The sequence below is a fragment of the Stenella coeruleoalba genome (assembly GCF_951394435.1).
Source record: "Stenella coeruleoalba genome assembly, chromosome: 12".
Taxonomy (NCBI): domain Eukaryota; kingdom Metazoa; phylum Chordata; class Mammalia; order Artiodactyla; family Delphinidae; genus Stenella; species Stenella coeruleoalba.
In genome coordinates, this window is record NC_137158.1 from 84,658,685 (window position 1) to 84,685,838 (window position 27,154).

The window sequence follows — 27,154 nt, forward strand, 5'->3', positions numbered from 1 at the left end:
AAACCAGCTCTACAGCAAATGCTAAAGGAACTTCTCTAGGCAGGAAACACAGGAGAAGGAAAAGACCTACAATAAAACCCAAACCCAAAACAATTAAGAAAATGGTCATAGGAACATACATATCGATAACTACCTTAAATGTAAATGGATGAATGGCTAAAGATGTGGCACATATATACAGTGGAATACTACTCAGCCATAGAAAGAAACAAAATTGAGTTATCTGTAGTGAGGTGGATGGACCTAGAGTCTGTAATACAGAGTGAAGTAAGTCAGAAAGAGAAGAACAAATACCGTATGCTAACACATATATATGGAATGTAAAAAAAAAAAAAAAAATGATTCTGAAGAACCCAGGGGCAGGACAGGAATAAAGACACAGACGGAGAGAATGCACTTGAGGACACGGGGAGGGGGAACGGTAAGCTGGGACGAAGTGAGAGAGTGGCATGGACTTATATATACTGCCAAATGTAAAATAGATAGCTAGTGAGAAGCAGCCGCATAGCACAGGGAGATCAGCTCCGTGCTTTGTGACCACCTAGAGGGGTGGGATAGGGAGGGTGGGAGGGAGACACAAGAGGGAGGAGATATGGGGATATATGTATATGTATAGCTGATTCACTTTATTACAAAGCAGAAACTAGGGGCCTCCCTGGTGGCGCAGTGGTTAAGAATCCGCCTGCCATTGCAGGGGACACGGGTTCCAGCCCCTGTCCGGGAAGATCCCACATGCCGCAGAGCAATTAAGCCCGTGTATCACAATTACTAAGCCTGCGCTCTAGAGCCCGCGTGCTAAACTACTGAAGCCCACTGGCCGCAACTAGAGAAAGCCCGCACGCAGCAACACAGACCCAACGCAGCCAAAAATAAATAAATAAATAAATAAATCAGAAACTAACACACCATTGTAAAGCAATTATACTCCAATAAAGATGTTAAAAAAAAAAGCTATCTAGTTCTCATTTATGCTAAGAAAGTTCTTATATTAATTTAAAAAAATCTTTCTTAACTATTAAAGAATTCACACATATTTATCAGTCTTAGGTCATTAATGTTAATCATCCTGTTGTCAACATTTGTTGAGGACAAAAAAAAAAATCATGTCACCCCAGAAACCAGACCTCAAATGGCATTTCCACCCTTCTCTGACTAACTTTACCTGCATAACTTGCATTCTACTGGGCATAATATGATTAAATTGAGTACAGTAGCCAGAAGAGATGTTTAATAAATTTATACATGAATAATTGTGACAACCATAACTGGACTCAACAGAGAAGTTCCTTAGATGTTAAAACCCAAGTACAAATAATTCTAGAGCTTCCCCTCACCGCCCCCCCCCAAAAAAAAGAGTTATAAAACGTGCTGCAGTACTAAACAGTACCCAATTGCCAGGGTATAAAGGCGAGGATACAGACCCCGTTTGAAACTCCAGCAACATAAACTATGAATAAGATAATTTGATGACTTTCTTGAAATCAAGCTGATGGGGAAAAAAATTCAATACATTTGATAAGAAAATGTGCATGTAGTAAGAAACGTACAAACACACACACACAGGCAATAAAAAAAGAAGAAAACTCTAGAGAGGACCATAATAAAGGAAGAAATTCCCTCACCTACCACTGACTGGGCATGTCACCAGTTCCTCAACGAACAACAGTAGGAAGCAAATATCAGACCTCCACTATATATCCCTTTCTGTTTATATCATATAACTATATCCAAACTGACTGCACAGTAAAACACACACAATTCCCATCCAACAGTATGAATTCAAGCCATCTTCATTTAAAAACATCTTTAGACATTGTCACACATATATCCAGACTTAGTGGATGCCAACCGACTTGTGCAGTCTACATCTGCTTGTGATCAGCATCCCGGATAAGCAGCAACTCAGAAAATGCTGCCCCAGTTGTGCTTAAATCTGGACCTCTCACTCCCTGAGGAGTCACCAGGGAGCTGGAAAGGACTTCAAGCCATAGTTCACAGGTAGAGAGAAGACCTAGAGCATGAATTATTCTTAAGTCTTTATTTCTCCAGACAAGTAAGCTTAAATCCTGCCCTATCCTCAAGCCAGTCCAAGCTTCCTCAATCCCCAAAACTCTGGCTCAAGGGAAAAAATGTAATCAGGACCAGATTCCCCTCAAAACAAAATGCATTTGCTGCGCCTACGAGTAGTTTTACTGCAGACAACTCCCTGTCAAGAGAATGTCTATGGGAGAAGCCATGGTGGTCCTGGTTTGTTTAGTCACACAATTCCAGTCATGACCCTCAGGAACACTTGTATAACCAACCAAGCCCTGTGGAAACCCCAGAGGCAAGCAGGGAAAGAGCTCACCTCTTTAATTAGTCAGAAAGCAGCTGCTTCTGTGAGCTAAGGAATGAAACATTAAAAGTCCAGCTTCTGACAAAAGCAAAGAGTGTGGGGAAGAAGAAAATGAGGGAAGGAAAAAGGGAGAGTACAGGTAGATGCTACAACCAAAGATTCACCTCCGAAACACACACATTACAAACCTCAGTCCCATTTCTCCAAGTTAATACTGAGTGAATTTCAGGTGTCTAATTCCTGTCTTTCCATGTTCTGGAAAATGGATCTACTCTGAATAAGCTTTAAAATGACGATGTAACTGCAAAGGGCTTCATCTCAGGTAATATTATTTATTCACTGAAAGTTCAAAAAACACTTAATAGTAGGAATAACTGGTGCATTCATCAATTACATGGATAAATAATGAACATGTTTCAATTGGAACACCAGTATTAGTTCACCACTTTTTTCCCCTAATTTGATAGGGGTGGGGGTTTAAGGGATGGGGAAGGTTGCTATGTGCTGTACACAGAGATTCTTCTCACTTCTGATGTTAAGGGCTCTAAAATTATCTTTTATGGGGAACCCTATTCAAGTCTTACAGTAAGAGTCAACTGGAGAAATCATCAAGAACCCATCAACACTCTTAAAAATACAAATGTCCTAAGATGGTCCCAATACATGACCAAGCATATAAGTAAATAAGACAGGAAGGTGAGCTGCAACATAAATCTCTTTCTTTAATATTAAAAAATTTAAGAAAGAAACCATTCAGATTACTACAAAGAAACATTTAAAATAAGCTCATTAAATGAAAATTAAAACAGAAACACTATATAAGCACTGGGCCACAATTAAAGGCTGAAGAAACAGCAGGTAAGAAACAATTTCTACTGATCAAGAAACTAAAAGCTAACAGAATAAAGTATTCTGCGTTGAAACTGCTTTAATGAATATGAAACATTACCAAGTAAGAAGAACTTTCTTTTCTGAATTTTTCAAAGAAGCTTTGGAGGTAGAAATGGATTTGCATATCTTAATACAAAGTACTTTCATTGTATCATTTTCAAGCAATGAAGCCATGAGGTTTCAAAAAAATGTAGACTTCAAAAAAATCCTTAGAAATAGTTCCAAAGTTGAAAAGGGCATAGAGTCATCATTCTAGAGCCTTTGGACCCAAAGAAGAACTGTACATAATTACATGAAATCTATGCAAAAACTTAGAACTTCTTTTGTGACACAATTGTACCTCATTATAAACAGCTTTCAGAGCCTACCTTGGGTACTTAGATGCAGGGTCACTTCTCATCTAAAATTACTGAAATGGCAGAGCAAGTAGCAGTAGACAGTATATTTAACTAAAATATAAATTCTGAGACTTTAAAATTCACTGCATACAAGCTTTAAAACAAATATGCAGAGTTGTGGGCAAACAGTACAGTGAGACTGTACATTCATGACGGTGGGGTGTTGTTTTCTGTTCTTTGTTTTTTGTTTTTTTTAACTCATGTATCCCTGGCACCTGGAACAGTACTGGGCACACAGTAGATACTCAATTATTGAATCTGCTCTCATGAAAATAAAGCATTATAAAATGAGAAGTGAAGGTTCTGAAGGTTTTTTCTTCATAAGATTCATTAAAAAAATTAAAATATACTGTTTTTCATCTATCAGAAAGACAAAAATAAAAAATTTTATGGTACACAGAGGGAACGTGGACACTCATAAACATTGTTGGAGGGGGGCAGGGCCATTAAGGACAGTTGTGCACTTTGTGCACTGTTCGAAGGCAATGTCTTTGGAGAGACAGGGGAAACCCAGTAGGTGCTTTGCTGTTGAATGCTGGGTCAGTTCTGGGAAGGATGTCTTTTTGTAATTTTTCAGCTCAGAGGAGTAGGACAGCTCTTTGCTACCTTGTTATGGCAGACAGAAATGTAAAACAGCGTAATTTATTTTAAACAATTTGGAAATCCCTAGCAAAATTCAAAGTCTACAAACCCTTTAGCTAGAAAATCCACTTAGAAACTGTAATAATATTTTTACTTTACATATAGGCTTACATATGCAAATGAAATGATATGGACACAAACCTTCCTTATGACAGCAACTGTCTGTAAACCTACTGTATGCTCATTTATTGGAGAGTACCTGCATAAGTTATGTACATCCACTAAATACTAGACAGGAATCACTGTAGGGTGGATCTGTACATGCAGGTTTGTAAGTCCTCTAAGAGACGTTAAGTTAAACAAGATACAGAAGAGATTATGTTCTAATTATTTTTTAAATCACTCAAAAATCATTTTTAAGACATTGGGTTTGAATTTCAAAATTGGCAACATGGTTATATATATATCCATGCACTTTAACATCTGATACTACTTAAATACCTAAATCCAGTTCTATACAACATACATATAGAATATACCACAAGTATTACTATTAAAATTCAATTTTAAACACACAAAAATGGTAATTTTAAAAAAGGGTGAAATATAATTTTAAGAGAGGTACCAAAAATTACATTTTTCTAAGTTGAATTCTCTTAAGTTTTTATTATGCTTTATATTATCTTAACATCCTCTCCATATTTCTCAAAACGTCATAATTTTTCACCCACTTAAATTATATTTCTATAGCTGTCTGAGTCAGGGCATTTAACATATTAATCATAATCTAATTGGAAAATGTAAGTACTTTTGAAACTGTCTCTGTGCCAAGAAAGAATCCTGAATTTTGAGAAAGCAAAAAAAGGTAATTTTACTGGTAGTGAGGCAACAGTCAATCCCCCTTACTCCTATTCTTCCAAGAAATGCAATTTTTGTTTTTCCTTAAAAGTGAGCTGAGATTTACATAAAGTAGAAGAGTACTGTTAGCATTAAAGAATGTGTAGCAATTAAAGACAGCATAGGCACAAAAGGGGCAAGTTCTGAGCAGCACACATGCCTTTAACAAAAATAAAATAATCCCCAGATATATATTAATGTATATTTTAATCTCCAGTATTTCACTGGATATAGACTATAAATAAGGCCTTTCCTGGCTCCAAAGTTTAGTCAGAAACGGGAAACATCACTCCAAGACTTTCCTTCAATTGCTCCCACTTTCACTTACCTTTGGCATTATTCAACTGAACCAACTCCAAAATTGGCAATTAAGATTTTTATTAAAATGTACCCATTGACCGAATTAGGCAATGCAAGTAGTTGACTAGCTGTATAATTTATTGTACATTGTCCACATGGTTTTAACAAGTAAGGTACTTTTCCTGGGAGGGAGCATGGATTTATTTATGTTGTAATACACTTATTTGCACTGTGTCAAACAATAGCTGGAGTATGAGAAAGAACACTTTTAAAAATCCACCTTACATTCTCCACATCACTACCAGTTATTAATAAATGTCTAATCATCAAATCTAAAGATAATACGCTTCCTTCCTGTGTTCCTAAATCCCAAACTAAACTGCATAAACATAGTTCATTCTAACAAAGTTATCTATATAATCGTCTATTAGATAACAATTTAGAATTAAGTGATGATTTTTAGATCTTAAATTCTTGCCTGTATATAGCTTCACCAACAATCATACCAGGCTAGAAAGGTAAGAAAAATTGGACAACATCCTTAGGTTTTATCATTGTTGCAAACACAGTGTCAGTTAGCTGGCATGATTCTCCTAGTGACGGATAAAACGTTTTACACTTTAACATTCGTTTAATAAATAAAAGATGTAAGTTTATCAGTGCATACAAACTTATATATTTTTAAAAATCACCTTCTACCTTCTTGGATAGACGACATCTGACTTCAGATGTACTTGCGCTTCGTAAGTGGTGCCCATTCAAGAATAATCCCCAAATAAACTCACCAAACCAATACATGATCTACAGGAAATCTGTCATAATAATCTCCCCAAACATCAATGTTTTGTAATCACACTGTGTGTTTCCATTAATTTTCAGAGATAACCCTTAAAATAACTTTTGGCTTAACAATCCTGGAAGACAGGAACTTTTCTAACCTTATATATTACAGGGTTTATAAGCAACTCTAACAGCCACTTCCAAAGCTTTATTCACATAAATGCACCTAGGGCCTTCTGTGTATAAAAAAAGTGTTTTTTGTTTGTTTTTTGTTTGTTTTGTTTTTGCAAAATGAATCGTTAGTTCACTATGCGAAAGTTTTGATCCTTGTTATCACTGACTCAATTATTCTTTCAACTCAGACCTCCAGGGAGAGATTTAGAAGACAAAACCCAAGGGAGCAAGAAGTTTAAATCCATCTGCAGGAATCTGTTTTGACCTCAACCATCGTCCCTAGGCACTGTCCATTAGAGCTTAGCGCTTCGCGAGCGTTTCCCTTAAACAGTTCTCCGGAGAGTGGGTCCCAATCTGTCCTAAGCGGCAAGACCGCCTCCCAAGCGCCCTGAGGGACGGAAACCGGGGCGGAAGGCGGGGCCTTCCCACAGCCCCTAGAGGTCTGGCGGGCGGTGCGCTTGCTGACGGACAGCGGGACGCAGCCTTCGCCTCGGGCAGCGCCGAGGCGCACGCCGGGGTCCCTCGCGAAGTTGGCTCCAGGGGGAAGCCCGTCAAACGAGGGCCGGGTCGGGGCTTAGGACACACACACACTTATTCTCCAGGGCCACGGCGGGCACCGGGGAGCCGGCGGCGCAGGCTGAGGGTGGCGCGGACACCGACACCCTGCCACGGACAGCGGACACGGGCAGCACCCCGGCGTCCCTGTCAGCCGAGGCCCGGCGCGGCGCAACAGCTGGGCGCGAGGCGGCGCAGAGAGGCTGTACCTGTCAGGTACCCACGTACCTATCATGGCCACTGGGCAGTTGGAGGCTGCCGGGCGAGCAAGGGCCTACACGCACGCCGGCGGCCGCCTGCGCCTCACACGAGCGACGCTCCCGGGTTAAATCGTGCAGGAAGCCTGTCCCCCGCGCCCGCCCGTGGGGGCGCGCATGCGCAAAGGGGGCTTAGCCCGAGGCCTTCTGGGAGTCGTAGTTTTAATGCGTAGTCTCTCCTCAGGTCGGTCGCTGCCGCCCGCGGCCCGTCGCCCGCCGCCCTTCCGGCCTGAGGCCTAGGAAACGTCCGTCACAGAGAGGCAGGGTCATTCGGCCGCAGTGTTGACGTGTCGCTTAGCAACCGGGAGGGTTACCTTTGGAAGCTTGTTGCGGCTCTAGCCTCTGTCCTGCCCTCTTCCCGCCCCTCCCCTCCCCTCAACTCCCTTCACCTGGGAGCTGCCAAACATCTGGATAAACTTGGGCACTACGAGGGCGTGAAATTCTACAGTAACGCGCCTTTTTACATTTTTTCCCGACCTCCTTCTCACATCTGTAAAACTCACTGATTCTTTTACTACACGTTTTATGAGAACAAGACATTTTCTAGGAAGATGGTGGCCGAAAAAGAGACCCTGAGCTTAAACAAATGCCCAGACAAGATGCCGAAGAGGACCAAGCTGCCGCTCCTGGTGCACCAGCCTCACTCCCTGGTTTCTGAGGGCTTCACAGTCAAAGCCATGATGAAAAACTCAGTCGTAAGTGATCTTCCTGAATTGAATGTACTCGCTCCGAATCAGGGGACACCAGGTTGTAGAGGATGGCTAGCCCTAGGATGGATTCTGGGCCCATATCTAGGGTGGTCTTTGCCAAAAATGGCAATTACTCGGCCAGTAACAGACGGTGCCCAACAGAGTGTGGAGGTCCAGGCTAGGCTGCTAGAAGGGATCTCGGGCAGCTGACGTACTGTGCCCGTTTCTAAGCACCTTCCTAATAACTCACGGTTTCTAGACCACCTAAATTTACTCTTAAGCTATTTACAGAAAGAAGAAAGATCCCCTTTACTTATTGATTCCTAAACTGTCTCACTCAGCAAAAGGCCTTATAGAAGGAGAGTTCTTAGAAATCATAAACTCTCTTGCAAAATTTAACATGTGCTGATGTACAGCTGGGAACATAAACTCATTAATTAACAGTAAGAAATTTCATCAATCAACCTAGAAATTTTTAGAATATCCTAACATTTCTTCTAATAACACTCACAAAATCGCATTTTAGGGTACTAAAAGGCAACTTAATAAGAAGTCTATTTCCAGATAGATCTTTTAAACTATTAATTTTAAACAATCCAAGCTTCTGTTCAAGTATCTCTCTCTGCCTATTAATACAATTCATATTTCATTTCTACTGTTTTGTGGTAGTAAAAATCAACTATTCTCAATATTCTCAATAGTTTACTTAGGAGGAAAAGTTTTAAACTGCACACAAATGGTTTGGGTATGTGCATGATAGTTTAAAAAAAAAAACTTTTAATTTGGTATGCTACACCAGGTTTTACTACTGAGTAAGCACTTGTCTGTGAATGAGATAGTCAATAATAAATGCAGCTTTCAAATTTGTATAATTTACACTCTGGGAGGATCTGACTTATTGTAAAGCAACTCATTATGTTAAATGAAGAGCATTGCTTTCCAGTGTCACATTATTCGTTTTACATAAATGTTGCAAACCTAATACCTTATTCCTAAACCACATCCTTAAAATACAGGAATGAAACAGATCACCTTTAGATGCTGAGGCCAGATTCCCATGTTGCTACACAAAATGAAATTCTGGTTGTCAGAATGTGTGTCAGTTGAATTGCAATAGTTAAAATTCTTAGAAATAGACTAAAACTTTCTGCTTGTTGTAACTGCAGTCCTTTGGCATGTATTTCATGTGAATATGTGGTCATGGGAGTCAATATAACTCATTTATCAGCAACACAGAATACCATAACATTCAAGCTAATTATTTCTTTTTTTCTTCTAAACAGTATATATGATTATAATTTTAGTGATTTTTTTCAATGTTATATTTCTTCAAAGACATGTAAAAAATCGGTCAGATTCTTTTTTTTCTAAACCTATATTTACAATCACGTTTTCTTTTTAAAAAACATAGCTTTGCACCTAAAGTCATAGTTCTGGAAAATCAAGTATTTCAGTACTGACAAATGTAACAAATATGCTTACAAGACTCAAACAAAAAAATCGATTATGAAGCAGCCTTCATTATAAACAACTTATTTGAGATAAATTATCTTTTTATTTCCATATACTTAAGGAAAATCCCTTAGTGTAATATTTATGTCTCCTTTGGGATCCTCAAAAGAGGATGAGTCATTCTTTCACTTCATTTAGTGGAAATCATAATTGTTAGATGCGAACATTATTCATCCATTCATTCATTCAATCAACAATAGTTTTTTTGTTTGATTGTTTTTTGTTTGTTTTTTTAAATCTGAGAACTTGCTCAGCATAGTTCTGGGGATTTGGGATCAGCAAAACAAAGTCTCAGTCCTTAAAACTCCAAGGAGAACCACCACTAACAGCAATGGTCAAGTCTTGATAAAAGAGAGAGACTGTTTATACAAACTAACTTCAGTGGTACAGGAAATAAAACCCTTCCTTTTCGTATCCAATATTAACATCTCAACATTTCTGCCCTCGACAGTGTAGACCTTTCAGCATTACATGGTCAAAACACCCCTCTTTTCTAAGGTTTATTTCTATTCAGAAAATAACATGCCAATCTCCAGCTTTTCTTTTCTTTTTTTTTTTTTAACATCTTTACTGGAGTATAATTGATTTACAATGGTGTGTTAGTTTCTGCTTTATAACAAAGTGAATCAGTTATACATATACATATGTTCCCATATCTCTTCCCTCTTGTGTCTCCCTCCCTCCCACCCTCCCTATCCCACCCCTCTAGGTGGTAACAAAGTATCGAGCTGATCTCCCTGTGCTATGCGGCTGCTTCTCACATGTATATATGTCCATGCCACTCTCTCACTTCGTCCCAGCTTACCCTTCCCCCTCCCCATGTCCTCAAGTCCATTCTCTACATCTGTGTCTTTATTCCTGTCCTACCCCTAGGTTCTTCAGAACCATTTTTGTTTTTTGTTTAGATTCCATATATATGTGTTAGCATACAGTATTTGTTTTTCTCTTTCTGACTTACTTCACTCTGTATGACAGTGTCTATGTCCATCCACCTGACTACAAATAACTCAATTTCGTTTCTTTTTATGGCTGAGTAATATTCCATTGTATATATATGTGCCACATCTTCTTTATCCATTCATCTGTCAATGGACACAGGTTGCTTCCATGTCCTGGCTATTGTAAATAGAGCTGCAATGAACATTGTGGTACATGACTCTTTTTGAATTATGGTTTTCTCAGGGTATGTGCCCAGTAGTGGGATTGTCCAGCTTTTCTTTTTTTTTTTCGGCACACGGGCCTCTCACTGTTGTGGCCTCTCCCGCTGCAAAGCACAGGCTCCGGACACGCAGGCCCAGCGGCCATGGCTCACGGTCCCTGCCGCTCCGCGGCACGTGGGATCCTCCCGGACTGGAGCACAAACCCATGTCCCGTGCATCGGCAGGCGGACACTCAACCACTGCGCCACCAAGGAAGCCCTGTCCAGCTTTTCTTAATTGCAACTCCTTGTTCCAAAAGCCAACCCTCAAACCACTTTTCTAGTGTTAGGGCTTGCCATCAGTTCCTCTTTCCAACACTCACTAATTAAATAAGTCACCATTCCATTGCACTTCCCCAAAGGCTTGTAGAACTATATCCTAAGGAGGTATATGGAGACTCCCAATGTTTCACTGAGGGTGCTTTAGTAATATAAGTATACAAGCTTAATCATAGACAGATATGATCAGGTGGGCTGTGCAAGCCGAAATCCTTAAACAGTCATAATCTATGTATGTGAATGCAAAATTATTTACAAAATAATGATAAATATGTAAGTAGCTAGTTTTTTTTTTAAATCCTGATGTCAAGTGTTCTTCAACTGTAAGTAGTTCCTTTACCTATGTGAAATTGTTGTTGCATTCTGTATAGAAACAAGCAATGAGAAAACTCCTGCAATCAGAGAATAATAATCAAATTCATATTATTATAATGTTTGACTCAAAAGAATGATAGGAGATGCAGAATTTGAAGATTTCCTAGTTTATTTTCCCTTTAAAGGCCTTGTTTGTGGTCTGATAGAACCTATAACCAGAAACCAGTAACCCAGTGTTGCATTGGCTTCTTCTCAACAGATGGTAGCTGCTTTCTGTGCTAACCTACCTTATCATAAAGCAAGTTAGGATATGGGCCCAAGGTTATGATGAATGAGATGCTGACTTCAACTGAAGCTTTATACTACATCTTTCCTTTTCAGTAGACTATAGATGTTTTATGCTCAAAGTTTATGGGAATGGGAGAAATAATTCTTTAATATTACTTTACTTATATAGAAACTTTTATGCTTACAAATTCATTCAACACATAGGAGCAATGGTCAGTATTTATAAATTATATATTAAGATATTGATTTGGCTGCTGTAACGGTGACCAAATAACAATAGTTTAACTAAGATGGAAGTTCTCTCAGAGTCCAAGTTTGTAGGCAATTCATGGAGACTGGGCACTACTTCCCAATGAGATAGGTCCAGGGACTTAGGAGCCTTGTATATTCTTGTTTTGCATCCTGCAGGATGATGCCCTGAGTCCAGGTGAGCTCACCATCACCAGGGTCAAATCCCTACTCTCAGGATGGAGGAAATAAGAAACAGAGTGCTTCCTTTTATGAGCATGACCCAGACACAGCACCCCACTTTCACTCACATCCCACTGGCCAGAGTTTAGTCATAGGCCTATATTTTCCCTTTTTGCAAAAGCCTGTGAAAGACTGACCCTTGCAGCAACTCTAGGCCCCCATACCTGTTCCTTCAGGAAAAGGGCTAAGAGTTATATCGTTCCAAAAGAGCATAATCTCCAACACCTACTTCATGCAAGAGGAGAGAAAAATGAGTAAGGAGCAACCTGCAAGAAAAAGTAGGAAGAAATGGAGAGCAAGCAGCATGTTCCAGAAGCTGCACTCATCACGTTTGCTCAAATCCATTGCCAAACCTAGGCTTATGGCAACAACCACTTACAGGAGAGGCTGGGAAATGTAGTCTCTGACAGGTAGCTCTGTGTTCAGCTAAAACTTGAGGCATTTCATTACTGTAGCAAAAGGAAGAACAGAAATGTGGGGTTTATTCGAAGTGTCCACCGTGAGAGTTAAATATTGCTAGAAAAGAAAAGAAGAGGGACAAGTAAAACAATTACAGTACAAATAAATGCACATCCATGGTAAGGCTTACAAATACCTACTTAGGACAGTGGAAGTGCTAATGACGAAGGGACCAAGTGACAATAACCTCATTGAGACCCTCATTACCTTTTGTCTAGGTTTTGGCAGTATCATCAAAACTGGTCTCTAGACTCCATTCACCAATCAGTTGATTGCCTCAATCAACTATCAGTACTATTACGCTTATCCTTCCAGTACAAAGTTCTCTTATTATTGCTGAAAGCTTTTGGAGATCACTGGTTCTTATAGCAAAAAATCATGGAACCTCCACAAGACCAGCAAGGCCTTCTGTGATCTAACCCTGTTCTATGGATTTAATTTCATCTCCCACTATTCTCACTTGCTTCCACCAAATTAAACTGTAACTCTTCATTGCTTTGATTTTGCTTGTGTTGTTCCCTTTGCTTCAATGCCCTTCTCCCTACATATCTGCAAACACAAATCCCTTCAGTCATTAGGTAACAAATGATCACTGACTGTGCCATACACTCTTTTAGGTGCCGGAAATCTAGCAGTAAGGAAGAGGCTAAATGCATGCCATCAAGGAGCTTATATTTTTGCAGCCAGCTAAGAGGCCAACTGCTTCAAGATGACTCCCCTAATTCTCTTTCTCAACCAAGATGGAAACTTATTTTTGTTCATTGTTTTCTACCATGTATTAGAGTTATGTCTACCCATGTTTTACCTCCTCGAGTAAATTCCCTGTGAGGGCAGAATCTGTGTCCAAGTCATTTTTTTCATCCTAACAGCACCTAACAATGTACTCAATAAATATTTGATGAATGAAGGAAAGCAATTCTACACTTTTCTGTTATCTCATCGCTTTCCTCCTGTTGTTATAACTGTTATCTGTCTTTAGTTTGTTTGTTTTTTTTAAACCACCCTCCTCCAATTGAGGAGCCCAGAAGTTCCCTTTAAAACTCAGCCAGATGATGACATTGATCACTTCAGATCCTCAGGTGGCTCATCTTAGTGTAAAGCTGAAGTTTTTAAGCTCCTATAAGGCACTATGTAATCTAGCTGCCATTTCTTCTTTATATGTATAACTTAGTACTTCCTCCCTCCCTCGTTCTGTTCCATCCACAATAGTTTCCTTGCAGTTTCTTGAATACACCAGTTACACAGCTGCCTCAGTACCTCTGCCCTTCCTGTTCCCTCTGCCTGAAATATATTTCCCCCTACATATCACCATCTCTTGATCCTTCAAATATTTGTTCAAAAAACTAACTTTTTAGTGAGGCCTCTCTGACTATTTAAAATGTCAGCCTCTTAATAACCCCCTCCATCCCTGTTTCAGCACACCCATCTTCTTTCCCTTTGTTGTATTTTTCCATAGACACTGATCACTCTCTAATATTAATCTAGTTTATCCTATGTCTTCTTCCACTACAGAGTAAGCTCCTTGAGGGCAGGGAATTATTACTGTTTCACTCACTGCTGCATATCCAGCTCTAGAAAAGTTCCTGGCACATAGTAGGAGCTATTATTTTTTGTCAAATGAATTAATGAATGACCATGTTTTATACTATAATTAGCAATCATCTTCAAATTAGCAACTTCAAGGAAATGCTAATGGTGTTAAATAAGTATAAAATATAGGAATGAGAATAATTTAGAAATGTTTTATGCCATTTTTAATTAGCTTCTTATTAAAGTTATACATGCCCATTGTAAAATGTTTAAGTGGCTTGGCTTAGCAAAGCTCTCTCCTATTTAATATTACGGGGAAAATTTTAACCTTTTTTTCGCTAGTCCTCTTATAATTTCAATGTTTTATTTTAAAGCTTTACTTCATCTTAATTCATTTTGGTTTAAGAAGTGAGGTATAAATTTTATTATATTTTTTCCAAATTGGTCAAAAGTTGTTGCATTACCTTTCACATATAGTTAAACTGGATTATAAAAAAAAATCTGCCTATTTAATTTGAATGCTCTGCCAGTGCTATATGTATATTAATGATAGTGGCTTTGTGTATGCTTTAATATGTGATAGGGCTCATCATCTCTGTTCCATTTCTGTTTCTGAGCAATCCTATGAGGAGTCAGGGCAGACTTTTTTTTTTTCCATTCAGCATATAAATCTCAGACAATTTAATTTTTTGTTGTTGTGGGTCACCTATTAAATGGCAGAGCAAAGAATGTATGCTATATTACTAGATTTTTCTTACTGAGAACAATCCTCTCTTGATCACTTTTTTTAGACTTTGGTAGATGCATAACATGCAAGTGGAAAATGTACACATATCACTTGATAAATATTAAACAAAACACACTGGTGTAGCCAGAACCCACATCAAGAAACCTTACCAACACCACAAAACCCCTTCAGGACCTTTCCAGTCACTGCCCATATACACCCTAAGCTAACCTTATCCCAACTTCTGTCAACAGATTTCTGCTTATATTCATGGAATCATAGAGTATGTAGTTGTTTTATGTCTGACTTCTGGGATCACCATTGTGAAATTCACCCACATTACTGCATATGATCATAGGTCCTTAATACTCATTTCTTTCTACTATTTTCACATGGGAATATAACATAATTTATTGATCCATTCCTGTGTTGATGAGTATTTATGCGACTTCTAGGTTAAGACTTACAAATAGTGCTACTAGGAAAATTCTAGTATTTTTTTTAAACTGAGGTATAGTTGATGTACAATATTATATAAGTTTCAGATGTACAACCTGGTGATTCACAATTTTTAAAGATTATACTTCATTTATAGTTATCGTAAAATATTGGCTAAATACCCTGTGCCAGTGTCCATTCCCTGTGCCAAGGACTATGTCCTTGTAGTTTATTTATTTTATACATAGTAGCTTGTGCCTCTTAATCCCCTACCCCTACTTTGCTCATTCTCCCCTTCCCTCACCCCACTGGTAGCAACTAATTTGTTCTCTATATCTGTGAGTCAGTTTCTTTTTTGTTACATTCACTAGTTTGTTTTATTTCTTAGATTCCATGTATAACAGACAATATTCCATGTGATAACAGGCAGTATTTGTCTTTCTCCGTCTGAATTATTTCACTAAGCATAATACCCTCCTGGTCCATCCATGTTGTTGCAAGTGGCAAAATTTCATTCTTTTTTATGGCTGAGTAGTAGTCTATTGTATATATGTACCACATCTTTTTTATCCATCCATCTGTTGATGGACACTTAGTTTGCTTCCATATCTTGGCAATTGTAAATAATGTTGCTATGAACATTGGGATACATGTATCTTTTTGGATTAGTGTTTTCATTTTCTTCCAGTATATACCCAGGGTGTAATTGCTGGATCATATGGTAGTTCTATTTTCAGTTTTTTGATGAACCTCTGTACCGTTTTCCACAGTGGCTGCACCAATGTACATTCTCACCAACAGCATACAAGCGTTCCTTTTCTCCACATCCTCGCCAGCATTTGTTATTTATGGTCTTTCTGATGATAACCGTTCTGATATGTGTGAGGTGATATCTCGTTGTTTTGATTTGCATTTCTCTGATGATTAACAACGTTGAGCATCTTTTCATGTGCCTGTTGGCCATTTGTATGTATGTCTTCTTCAGAAAAATGTCTATTCAGTTCTTTTGCCCATTTTTTAAATTGGGTAAATTTGCTAAAAAAAATAAATAATGCTAAATCTATGTCAAACAGCATACTGCCTGTATTTTCTTCTAGGAGTTTTATGGTTTCTGGTCTTACATTTAGGTCTTTAAACCATTTAAAATTTATTTTTGTATGTAGTGGAAGAAAATGTTCTAATTTTATTTTTTTACATGTAACTGTCCAGTTTTCCCAGCACCACTTATTGAAGAGACTGTCTTTTCTCCATTGTGTATCTTGCCTTCTTTGTGATAGATTAATCTACCATAAGTGCATGGGTTTACTTCTGGGCTCTCTATTCTTTTCCATGTATCTGTGTGTCTGTTTTTGTTTGTTTGTTTTTGCCAGTATCATACTGTTTTGATTACTGTAGCTTTGTAGTATAGTCTGAAATCAGAGAGCATAATACCTCCAGCTCTGTTCTTCTTTCTAGTACCTATTTTTGGACAACATATGTAAGAATGTCCAGGTTGCTGGGTCCTAGGGTTTGCATATGTTTGCTTTAGTAACTATATAAAAACCATTTTCAAAATTGAGTTTTCAAATTTAAACTCCTGCCAGCTCTGAATAAGAGTACCATTTGCTCTATAATATCATCGATAACTACTATTTTCTTTATTTTGCATTTTAGGTATTCTAGTGGGTGTATAATGTTATCTCATTGTGGATTTAATATTCATTTTTATTCTGACTAATGGAGTTTAAGACTTTTTAATTTATTTATTGGCCATTTGGTTGTCTTTTGTGAAGTGCCTTTCTGGACTTTTGCCTCCTTTTCTCTTGGCTTGATTGGGTGTATTTATTTGTAATGATTCTTATTCTTCATATTTTATTCTAAATGATATAAAGCAATTGTCAAATACATGTATTGCAAGTATAGTTTCCCTGTCAGTGAGTTTCCTTTTCATTCTCTTAATGGTGACTTTCATCCTCCTCTTTTTAAAATATACATTTGTGAGAAAAAAAAAGATCATAAACATTTTCTTATGTATTTTTTATAATGTTTTCCTCAACCAATTTCAATAGTTTCACAATAAGATATGTATATATTGAGACAAAAGACTTTGAGAATAAATTAGAATGATCAGAAATAAAATAGAACAAACAACAGTGAAACAATGAAATAAAATGTAATTAAAGTAGGAAGCTTGAGCTTAAGAAGAAGAGAATCAATTTTTTCATTCATAAGCATCAGTATATTTATTGATTGATGTTCACATTTCATTCTGAGCTTCTTGGCATCAGAAGGGGCCAAAAGGGGAACATTATACATTTCTCATTATCATAAAAGAAGTAGCCTGCCAATCCTTGTAGGGAATTCAAGCTTTCTCTACACTGAATTCTCAGAGAAACTGATCCTGTAGCATTTTAAATACATGCAACACACCATATCTATATTTTTATTTCTTATTTGAAATACACTAGCCAATTTCATCCACAACAGACTTCAGTAAGGGCCAGGTAGGTGATGTTAAAATCTGTCTTGAGGAACTGGATTTTCCATGAGATTAAATTCACATGGTATATGTATGTAGGCTTTTGATGGTCCAATTTGATCCAAGAACAGAATTCACAGTGCCTACAGGAGAGTGTAGACTTTGTTTTAGCTGTGGTTGTTCTCAGTTCATTTTATGACAGTAGCGAGATAGCTTCTGTTTTTATAAAGTGTCAGAGAGGAAGTGTGTGATGCTATGAGACCACAGCTCTGAATGGCCTGAAAGAGGCTGGAAAGACTTCTCAAAGGGAATCTTGTTTGGTGAAATATAAAAGATGAGGGGGACTGAGGGGAAGAGTTAGGGGCAGTAGGAAAAGGCTCAGAGGCAAGACAGACCAGGTTTCCTGCTCACTCAGTTTTCAATCTTTATTTTATGCTTTCTTTGCCCAAAAGAATTATGTTATAAATTCTATTCATTATATATATGTTTAAAATTCTTTAAATTGTATATATTTTATAGAATATATAAGTAAAGTATATATGTACTTTATGAAAAATGTATGTACATAATACACATTTATATAGCTTGCATATTTAGCTTGTATTGTGTATAATTATAATACCTTCTATGAAATTATACAGATTCCTTCTAACTTGCTAATATTTTACATGTCATTACAAACTCCTCTTGCGCATTTAAAAAAACCTCATAGAATTCTGTTCTTTGAATGTGCCATAATTTCTTTCGTAATTCGCTCAGGTTGCTTTCTGTTTTTTGCTATTATACATAATGACAAAGTTAATATTTTTATACAATTTTTCTGCATTTTAAAACATCTCTTTGAAATATAATTTCTGAAGTAGAAATACTGAATCAGAGTTCTTCAGAATCTGAAGACTCTGATGAAAGTTTGATCTATACCACTCCCTGCAATGCTTGACTCTGCGTGTTCTACTCTCTCCTTGTGGCCTGAGGCAAAGGCCTGAGGTTTCTAAGTACCCCAGCCCTGCCGGCTATCCACCTTCCCCACCTGCAGCATGTTGAGGGGATCAATATCTCAGCACCTCTGAAACCCATTCATAATACATATTGTAAATGGATTTGAAACATCTAAGGCTGTGGTTCACAGATTGCAAATTGTAATCACCTGGGTAGCTAAAAATACTGATTTCTAGGTCTATCCTCTAAGATTCTGATTTAATTGTTCTAATTGTGTCTGTAGTTGATTGAATTCGTGTTTAATAGAGGTTCAGAACCTTTAGGGACATAGTATTATGCTATTCAATTTTTCCAAAGACATTTATTTATTAAGCAGTGTTCTATTCCTTGCTGATTTGTGTTATTCTTTTATTGTATTATAATTATACATAATAATCAGAGATATTTTAGAGGAAATTTTAACCAGTGTGACACAGTTTAAACTGTCATAACTCGGTAATATGTTTAGAAACTGGTGAAGCTAATCTCTCCTGTTAATTCATATCCATAATATTGATTTTTTTTTTTTTTTTTTTTTTTTTTTTTGCGGTACGCGGGCCTCTCACTGTTGTGGCCTCTCCCGTTGCGGAGCACAGGCTCTGGATGCGCAGGCTCAGCGGCCATGGCTCACGGGCCCAGCCGCTCCACGGCATATGGGATCTTCCCGGACCGGGGCACGAACCCGTGTCCCCTGCATCGGCAGGAGGACTCTCAACCACTGCACCACCAGGGAGGCCCCATAATGTTTATTTTTAATTTTAACATTTTACCAGTTTAGTATTCCAGACGATCTTTTAATAACATACAAAACTGAAACATCCCTTTGAAACTGCAAGGATCATATAAATCACTTGGAAAAAAAATTGTCATGTTTTAATAGTCTTCACTTGTAGTAATATATTTTATCACTTCATGTTTATAGGTGTCAGTTTTCCTAAGAATATTTATATTTATTTTATATCCAGCCTCTTTTAATCTAATAACATTCCCATTGAATCTCATGTTTTATTTTAATCATGTTTTTCTACATTTTGAACAATGTAAGTATACAAATAAGTGTGGAAAATAGGCATGTATTCATCTAGATTTTATAAAGAATAATGTTTTTTTATAATAATGTCATATTCTTTTAAATAAACTTCTAGTCTTATAGAAAAATAAACAGATTCTTGCTAAAGGATCCTCATTCCTTCTCCAACCCTCCATCCTTCCATCCCTAGAGATAACCAAGATCCTAAAGTTTGTGTATATCACTTCCAAATATAAATGGTTCATATGTATATGCATCCATACGTTTTGTAACTCTGTATATGTGTGTGTGTGTGTGTGTGTGTGTGTGTGTGTGTGTGTGTGTGTGTAATTAAAATCTGGGCATTGTTCTTGCCTTTCCACCTGAGCTATTCTGTGCATATTTCTGTAATGCCTTTGAGCTCATATTCAATTCATAAACAGGGGAATAATGTCTGTATAAGTAGGAGGTTCATATGTAATCTTCCCCATGTTTTTAATATTTTGTGCCAAGTAAGAGCAGCTAATTGAAAAGTATTCTAACAGCTAAATGCAGCATGATGACAGAGTAGTACAAAGTAATACGAAGTAATGCCCACAGTACCAACTTCTCCTGGTTCTGTTTGTGTTCTTGCTGTTAGAAGTATTGATACTTAGTATGAAGCAAGCTCCATCTTTGTACATCCTTACAGCACCTCCTATCATCATTTTCTTTAAAGGTACAGCACTATATTTACTCCAAGATTTCATTTTCAAAGGTTAGAAATTTAATAATTTTAACTATGCTAGTACATTTTTATCAGAATGATTAATATGTGCTCTGGTTATAAAGTCACAGAGATTTTTATGAGCTTCTTAAACATTATTTTTCCCATAGTTTTTCCCCATACACCTGATCATTTCTAGTAAGCCACTTTGCAGAACAGTTTGTTTTTCAGGAATATTTGTCCTGTTATAGCAGAAACACTTGTAGGAAATTTGTTTACCTGCTATATCATATTCCATCACATGAACAAGCCAGTTTGTTTATTCATTCTCTTACTGAGGGACTGTTAGGTTTGCACATTGCAGCATCACATCATCCTTGGTTAGGACTCCCTGTGCCATATGCCAAAGTTCACCATCTGTGGAATTGTTGGTAAGGAGGTATAGCTTCAACTTCAACTTTAATAGAGCTTGTCAAATTGCTTTCCAAAGTTTTATATTTATACATATATTGTTATATGTATGTATGTAACTATATATATAGTTACCAACAGCTGTTTCCCAAATCCTAGTCATTTGGTGATATCAGACTAAAAATGGTGCCAATCTGAAGGACATGAAATGTTATCTTGTTTTAATTTTGCATTTCCCTGATAACTAGTGACATATTTTCTTTTCATAGTTTATCATATGGGCTCTTTCCTCTGTGGTGTGCCTATTTCTAGTCCTTGCTCATTTTTCCTGTTGGGTTGTCTGTCCTTTTCTTATTGATATATTGATGTTGTTTATATACTCTGGATATGTACATGTTCTGGATATGGACCCAACGTATTGTCTCCTAGCCTGTGACTTGTCATTATACTTTTTTTTTTTTGCATTTTCTTTGATGAACAGAAATTGTAGATTTAATTTTAAATATTTATGTTTATCAGATTCTCCCATTATGGTTTGTATATTTTGTGCCTAGTTTCAGATATATTTTTTGATCCTGATATATTGTTTTCTTGCACATGTTTTATTCTTGTAATGTTTACATATAGATTATTATTTAGTCACTAATTCATTTTTTGAGATGAGAGGTAAGGCTTTAATTTGATCTGTTCCATATGCAGAGCCACCCATCTAGTACCTTTTTTTTTTTTTTTTTTTTTTTTTTTTGTGGTACGCGGGCCTCTCACTGCTGTGGCCTCTCCCGTTGCGGAGCACAGGCTCCGGACGCGGAGGTCCAGCGGCCACGGCTCACGGGCCCAGCCGCTCCACGGCATGTGGGATCCTCCCAGACTGGGGCACGAACCCCTGTCCCCTGCATCGGCAGGCGGACTGTCAACCACTGCGCCACCAGGGAAGCCCTCTAGTACCATTTATAAATAGTAAATGGCGACTCTCTAGTCTGTCCTATTAGTCTATTTATCTATCACTAAGCCAGCATCACATGGTCTTAATTGTTGTAGTTTCCTAAATCTTGATATTTAGTAAGATGAGTTCTCCAAATTTGTTTCCATCCTCTTTGACATTCTTGGTCTCTTACCATCTATAAGAATTTTAGAATAAGTTGTCAAATTTTATGAAAATCATTTTTGGGATTTGGATTAAATTATATTGGATGTACAGAATAATTTGGACAATAGTAATCTATTCTTAATTTGCTAAGAGTTTTTGAAAAAATTGTGAGTAGTATTGAGTTTTATGGAAGATACTTTCTACATTTATTGAGATGATCATAAGGTGTTTCTCCTTCAGTCTGTTAGTGTTAACATCATCAGGCATTCTAACATTAAATCATTCTTACATTCTTGTACATTATTTAATCATGAGATGTTTAGCTTAAAAAACAAATATAAATTATTGGTATCTCTTTCATTTATCAAGGGGCTAAATCCTTCCCAGCAAGCCACAACAAGTCCCTTATATTTATTTATCCAAAATTAGGTATTAACGCCATGGTAGTGTCTTAGCTCAGTCTGCCATAACAAATACCACAGACTGGGGGGCTTAAGCAACAGAAATTTACTTCTCACAGTTCTGGAGGATGGGAAGGCTAAAATCAAGGTGCTGGCCAATTCAGTTCTTGGTGAGAGCTACCTTCTCTGCTTGCACATGGTCCAACTTCCCATTGTGTTCTCACATGTCCTTTCCTCTGTGCATGCAAGCAGAGAGAGACTCACTCATACTCTTTTTATAAAGCTGCTAATCCCATCCTAAAGGACCCACCCTCATGACCTAATCTAACCCTAATTACCTCTCAAAGGCCTCATCTCCAAACACCATCATCTTGGGGGTTAGGGCTTCAAAATATGAATTTTGAGGTACACAAACTTTCATTCTATAACAGATGGGGAGATGGGATTGCTAAGTTTTACTCATCCTTTAGGGCAAGAGGAGGAACCTATCTTCCTGGAGTTCTTTGCTGCTAGAACAAAATGATATTTCTATAAACTAAAACTGTCCTTTGGGAAGAAAATTAACACTATGTATACTATGCTTTCATTCTGCAAAAATAATTTATTGGATTTCAACATGTTTTCCTCTTAATAGTGTGTTTTTGAGAAATTATTTTCATTATAAAAATGAAAACTTATGTAGGGTTTTAAGAAAATACCTAAAAGAGAAAAAAGAAAATAAATATCAAACCCCTTTTACTAGAGTTAATCACTCTTGAATTATTCCCAAAAAGCATCACTACATGCTTTTGAGTAACATTGTAATCATCATATCATACAGACATTGTTAATATATTTAAAATTTTACTATCTGCCGTTATATCTTCGTTGCTAATTTATGCCTTCTTTTTCTTCATTAGGTTTTTTTTGCTCTTTTTTTTTCTCTCTTCATATACTGTCTTCTGAATTTTTATACTAATTCTTCTGGTTTTGACAACAGATTTTTTTATTTCTACTCTTGCATTTTCTTTCTCTTGATCTCCCTTATAAAAAATTTTTACTGAGTTTTTGATTTGAATATGTATTTCATGGCTTTCTTTTAAAACACCTTTATTTGGGGAATGCCCTGGTGGTCCAGTTGTTAGGACTCAGAACTTTCATTGCTGGGGCCCGGGGGTCGATTCCTGGTCGGGGAACTAAGATCCCAGAAGCCAAATAAATAAATAAAATGCCTTTACTTTTAATAGATATTATTGGTCTTGTTATTAAAAAAGACATGTAATTTTATTTTTGCTTTCCTCTTTTGTATGATTGTTGTTTGTGAGGGATTATTTTCCCTGTTCGTTGGGGTTTTATGGTCATGTTTTGATCATGATTTTTTTTATTAGTAGATTCGTTGCTTGATGGTTATATAATTTGGTTTCTACAGTTTTAGCTGTTTGGAGTTTATTAACGTTATTGGTCTAGAATAGGATCATTTTCTAGAAATGGTCTATGGAAACTTGAAAAAAGACTTTTTTTGTCTATACTTATTCTGGATTGTTAATTCCAGATAATTTGTCTAAGAGCAGAAGATTACAAAGAACATCTGTATGAAAGTATTGTTACTATTTAATGTTACGATATGAGTGATAAGGATTAGGTCCATCTTAAACAAACTCAAAATAGGGAGATATGTTTTGGTATTCCTGTTTATTTTCTGTATTCCTATTAAATAGTCCATGAGACAGTAATTTCTCCTAGGTTATCTAAACTGTTTGAAGATTTTAAAAACATAACTAACTGCTAAAATCCACTTATATCATTAAATGTTTATGGCTCTTGTGATTTTGATAAGTAAGGAGAAAAATACAAAAGAAAACAAGTTAAAAACAATAACTGGCAAATAATGGGGAAAACCACGTCAAGATGTATTCTTTTGCTTCTCCTTAATTGTGTCAGAGGATCTAGCAAATTCCTGCTTTGGAGTTCTGAAAATGACCCAACCATGGGTCACAATCTTTACTCATACTTACTTGAGGGATCTAGAGTACTAGAACCTGTCTATAGTATTTCAATTATTTTATTTTCTGGAAAATATGTATTTATATTTCAGTGTGTATATTTCATATTTAAGTCCTTAAAATGAAATTTTAAATAGAGGATTCAGGAAGACCTATTGGTTTTGCTTCTGCTTCCTTAATAAGAATTAACTTAAAAATCCAGCTGTTACACTGGAGATGGGGGAGGGGGGATGCTGCAGACTCATTATTAATCAGTAACCATGTATTGGTGTGAAGCACACCGAAGTTTAATACATAGGATGACCATTGATTTTGTAGGACCTGGAAAGTGAGGCAAGCGTCATTTAGGTTTGATATTTGCGATACAAGAATTGAAACTCTGAAGCAAGTGTAAGATAATTCAGTTATTCTGTGGTAGAGTAGTGTTATGTTCAGAGAGAGATTTACTTTTAAGTTTTCCATATACATTTAAGAATCATAGCCTAAACAAAAATTTCAGATATTATTATACATGAATTTACTTATTTACCAAAATTACTATCATTTAGGGAAAAGCATGTGAATTGATTATATTATAAATAATAATTATGTCATGTAAATAATAATTTATATTTTAGAAGTATCTTCCTAAAGCAATTCAAGTTAAGGTCATTGTTGTAGCATAGACTAGGGAAAGTAAGACTAGAAAAAATATGCTTATATAATAAATGCAAAATAAAGTAAAAAGTACAAGGTAGATCATGGCTAACTACCTTCCCTTTGTGATTTTTACTTAGAACAGAATCCACAGAGAAATATATTTCACAGATTGTCTGTTCTAAATCAAAGTAGATATGAATAAATAGTCCCTGAGACAAAGAGTAAATCCTTTACCAAATCTTATGTGTCCTGCACTTTGTATTTTTAAAACAATTTATTTTACATGATAAAACTATAACTTTATTTCAAAGTTAAGTAAAATTGTTTTCACATGAACATAAAATATTATTTTAATTTAATACTGTATTATACTTAAACATATTTTAGAATTTATATAATGTAGTGATTAGTGACATAAAACAGCAACAGTTGTATAAAATAAATATTAGTACTTTTAAGCAATAATGAGGGATGCCTCTGTATATGCTTTATTTCCCTTTGGAATTTCTTGAGTAAATGATGTATCGTATTTACTCATGATTACACTAGATCATACACATATTCACCAGGATTTACATACACAAAATTATCTCTTGTCACTTTTAGGAGTAAATGAAAATGTTTTAAAAGAAATTCATCAAATATAGCTTTCATAAGATAAGCATGAACTTTCAACGGCCAGTGTCTTATAACTCTTTGTCCCTGTGCCTCTCAACACTTTGCATAGCATTCTAGACATCAGAGATGCTCAGTTGTATTTCTTGTTTAAGCCTACCTTATTTTGTGAAAGTAATTCTACTGTGAATGTCCATCTACACCTGTTATACATTTCCTTCCTATTCATCACCTATAGAAAAAATATAGGTGACTGATTGATAAGAACTTCCTTATAGGTAAAAGAGACCTTCTCTAGGTCACATTCGGCCTTCTATTTATATGAATAGAAGCTACTTTGAATTGAAACTTGTCAACACTTGATACTTCGTTAAAAATCACAGGAATGGTGTTTTAGATTAGGACCTATAAAAACCAAAGGAATCAAAAACCTTGGGAGCATCTCAAGGGCATGGATCAGCACCAATGTATTGCATATATTGAACATGACTGAAATACTTCCAGTGACTTACGTAGTACGAACACGAGGTTTATCCAGCGCTAACACTGGCAAACCCGGAATCAACCAGATTGATTCAGTCAGGGTAGGACTTAAGATGAGACAGATCTGGGAGACAGCTTAACAGGATTCAGCTGAGCCAGCGAAATATTTGAGTCAAAATCCAGATCTACAGTCCCAAAGACCAAGACCCAGACCCAGGCAAAAAAGGTTAGGAACAGGAGGCAGGAGGCTCAGAGAAACCATAAAGGTATTTAAACCCTTAGCGTCCTGTTGGGAGACGCACAGGCTAACATCGCCCTCTGGGAAGGATGGAGAGCATTCTGGAGTGCAGATGTTAAGCATGCTGAAAAATTGTGTCCACTGTCAGGCTCCTGTGGACAACTTCAGTTGCACTTTAACTTTTACTATTCTGTGAAATAATTGGCCTGACTTGTTAATTTTACTCTGCTTTGAAACCATAGATCTCACTTCTATCCCTGTTCAGTCATCCACAAGTAATAATAAGAAGTGACATTTGTCAGTAATGAAAGTAGGTTGGAGTAAATCTGCTGAAATATATTAAAATATTGGAAAACAAACTCAGAACTTACATTGAGTTTATGGTGAAGAGCCATATAATCTTTTCATTGTCAGTTGCTTTTCAAAATGAAAATTATTTCTTAAAGTGTCAGTGTGATACATGCACACAGTTGATAGATAAAATTGTGAGAATAGCTTATCAGGACTTAACCAGTCGCTAGCCTATGTCTGCTCTCACCATCCGACCCCAGGCCCACACTCCTTCAGTTCTACCTCTTAACTCTTTCTTATTTTAAATATTTTAATGCAGTTATTTCAAATGTGGAAATAATGTACTACTGTATCTTTTCTTAAAAGAGTTTAATTGAAGTACTGACAATAAACTACATAAAGTATAGAAGTGGATACATTTTGGCATACATATACAGCTGTGAAGCCATCACAACAATCAAAATACTTGTCCATCACCCCCAAGTTTCCTGTGCCTCTTTGTAATCCCTCCCTCTCTCTCGTTCTCCTACCTCTGCTTTCTGTCACTACAGATGAGTTTGCCTTTTATTATACAGAATATACTCTTTTTTTCCTGGCTTCTTTTTCAGTCATCATAATTATTTTGAGATGTATCCATCTTGTTGCATGTATTGATACTTCATTCCATTTTATTGCTAGAAGTATTTCATTCATATGAGCATAGCACAGTTTGTTTAAGCATTCACTGTTGGTGAACATTTGAGTAGTGTCCAGTATATGGCTGTTAAAAACGGCTGTTATG

The 27,154-nt window shown here is 36.7% G+C and overlaps 2 protein-coding genes across 4 annotated transcripts in view; one reads left to right on the forward strand and one right to left on the reverse strand.

Moving 5' to 3' along the window:
- Window positions 1-7,492, reverse strand: part of AGPAT4 (1-acylglycerol-3-phosphate O-acyltransferase 4) — a 1,412,586-nt gene extending 1,405,094 nt beyond the window's left edge. Inside the window, exon 1 of the mRNA XM_079939090.1 lies at window positions 7,141-7,492. Coding sequence (XP_079795216.1) covers window positions 7,141-7,147 — 7 coding nt within the window. The 5' untranslated portion in view covers window positions 7,148-7,492. The remainder of the gene's footprint in view (window positions 1-7,140) is intronic.
- Window positions 7,493-7,639: 147 nt separating this feature from the next.
- PACRG (parkin coregulated) overlaps window positions 7,640-27,154 on the forward strand; it is a 515,568-nt gene continuing 496,053 nt past the window's right edge. For all 3 annotated transcript variants that reach the window (XM_079939453.1, XM_079939455.1, XM_079939454.1), the window contains exon 1: window positions 7,640-7,864. In XM_079939453.1, the coding sequence (XP_079795579.1) occupies window positions 7,721-7,864 (144 nt within the window). In that variant the 5' untranslated portion in view covers window positions 7,640-7,720. The remainder of the gene's footprint in view (window positions 7,865-27,154) is intronic.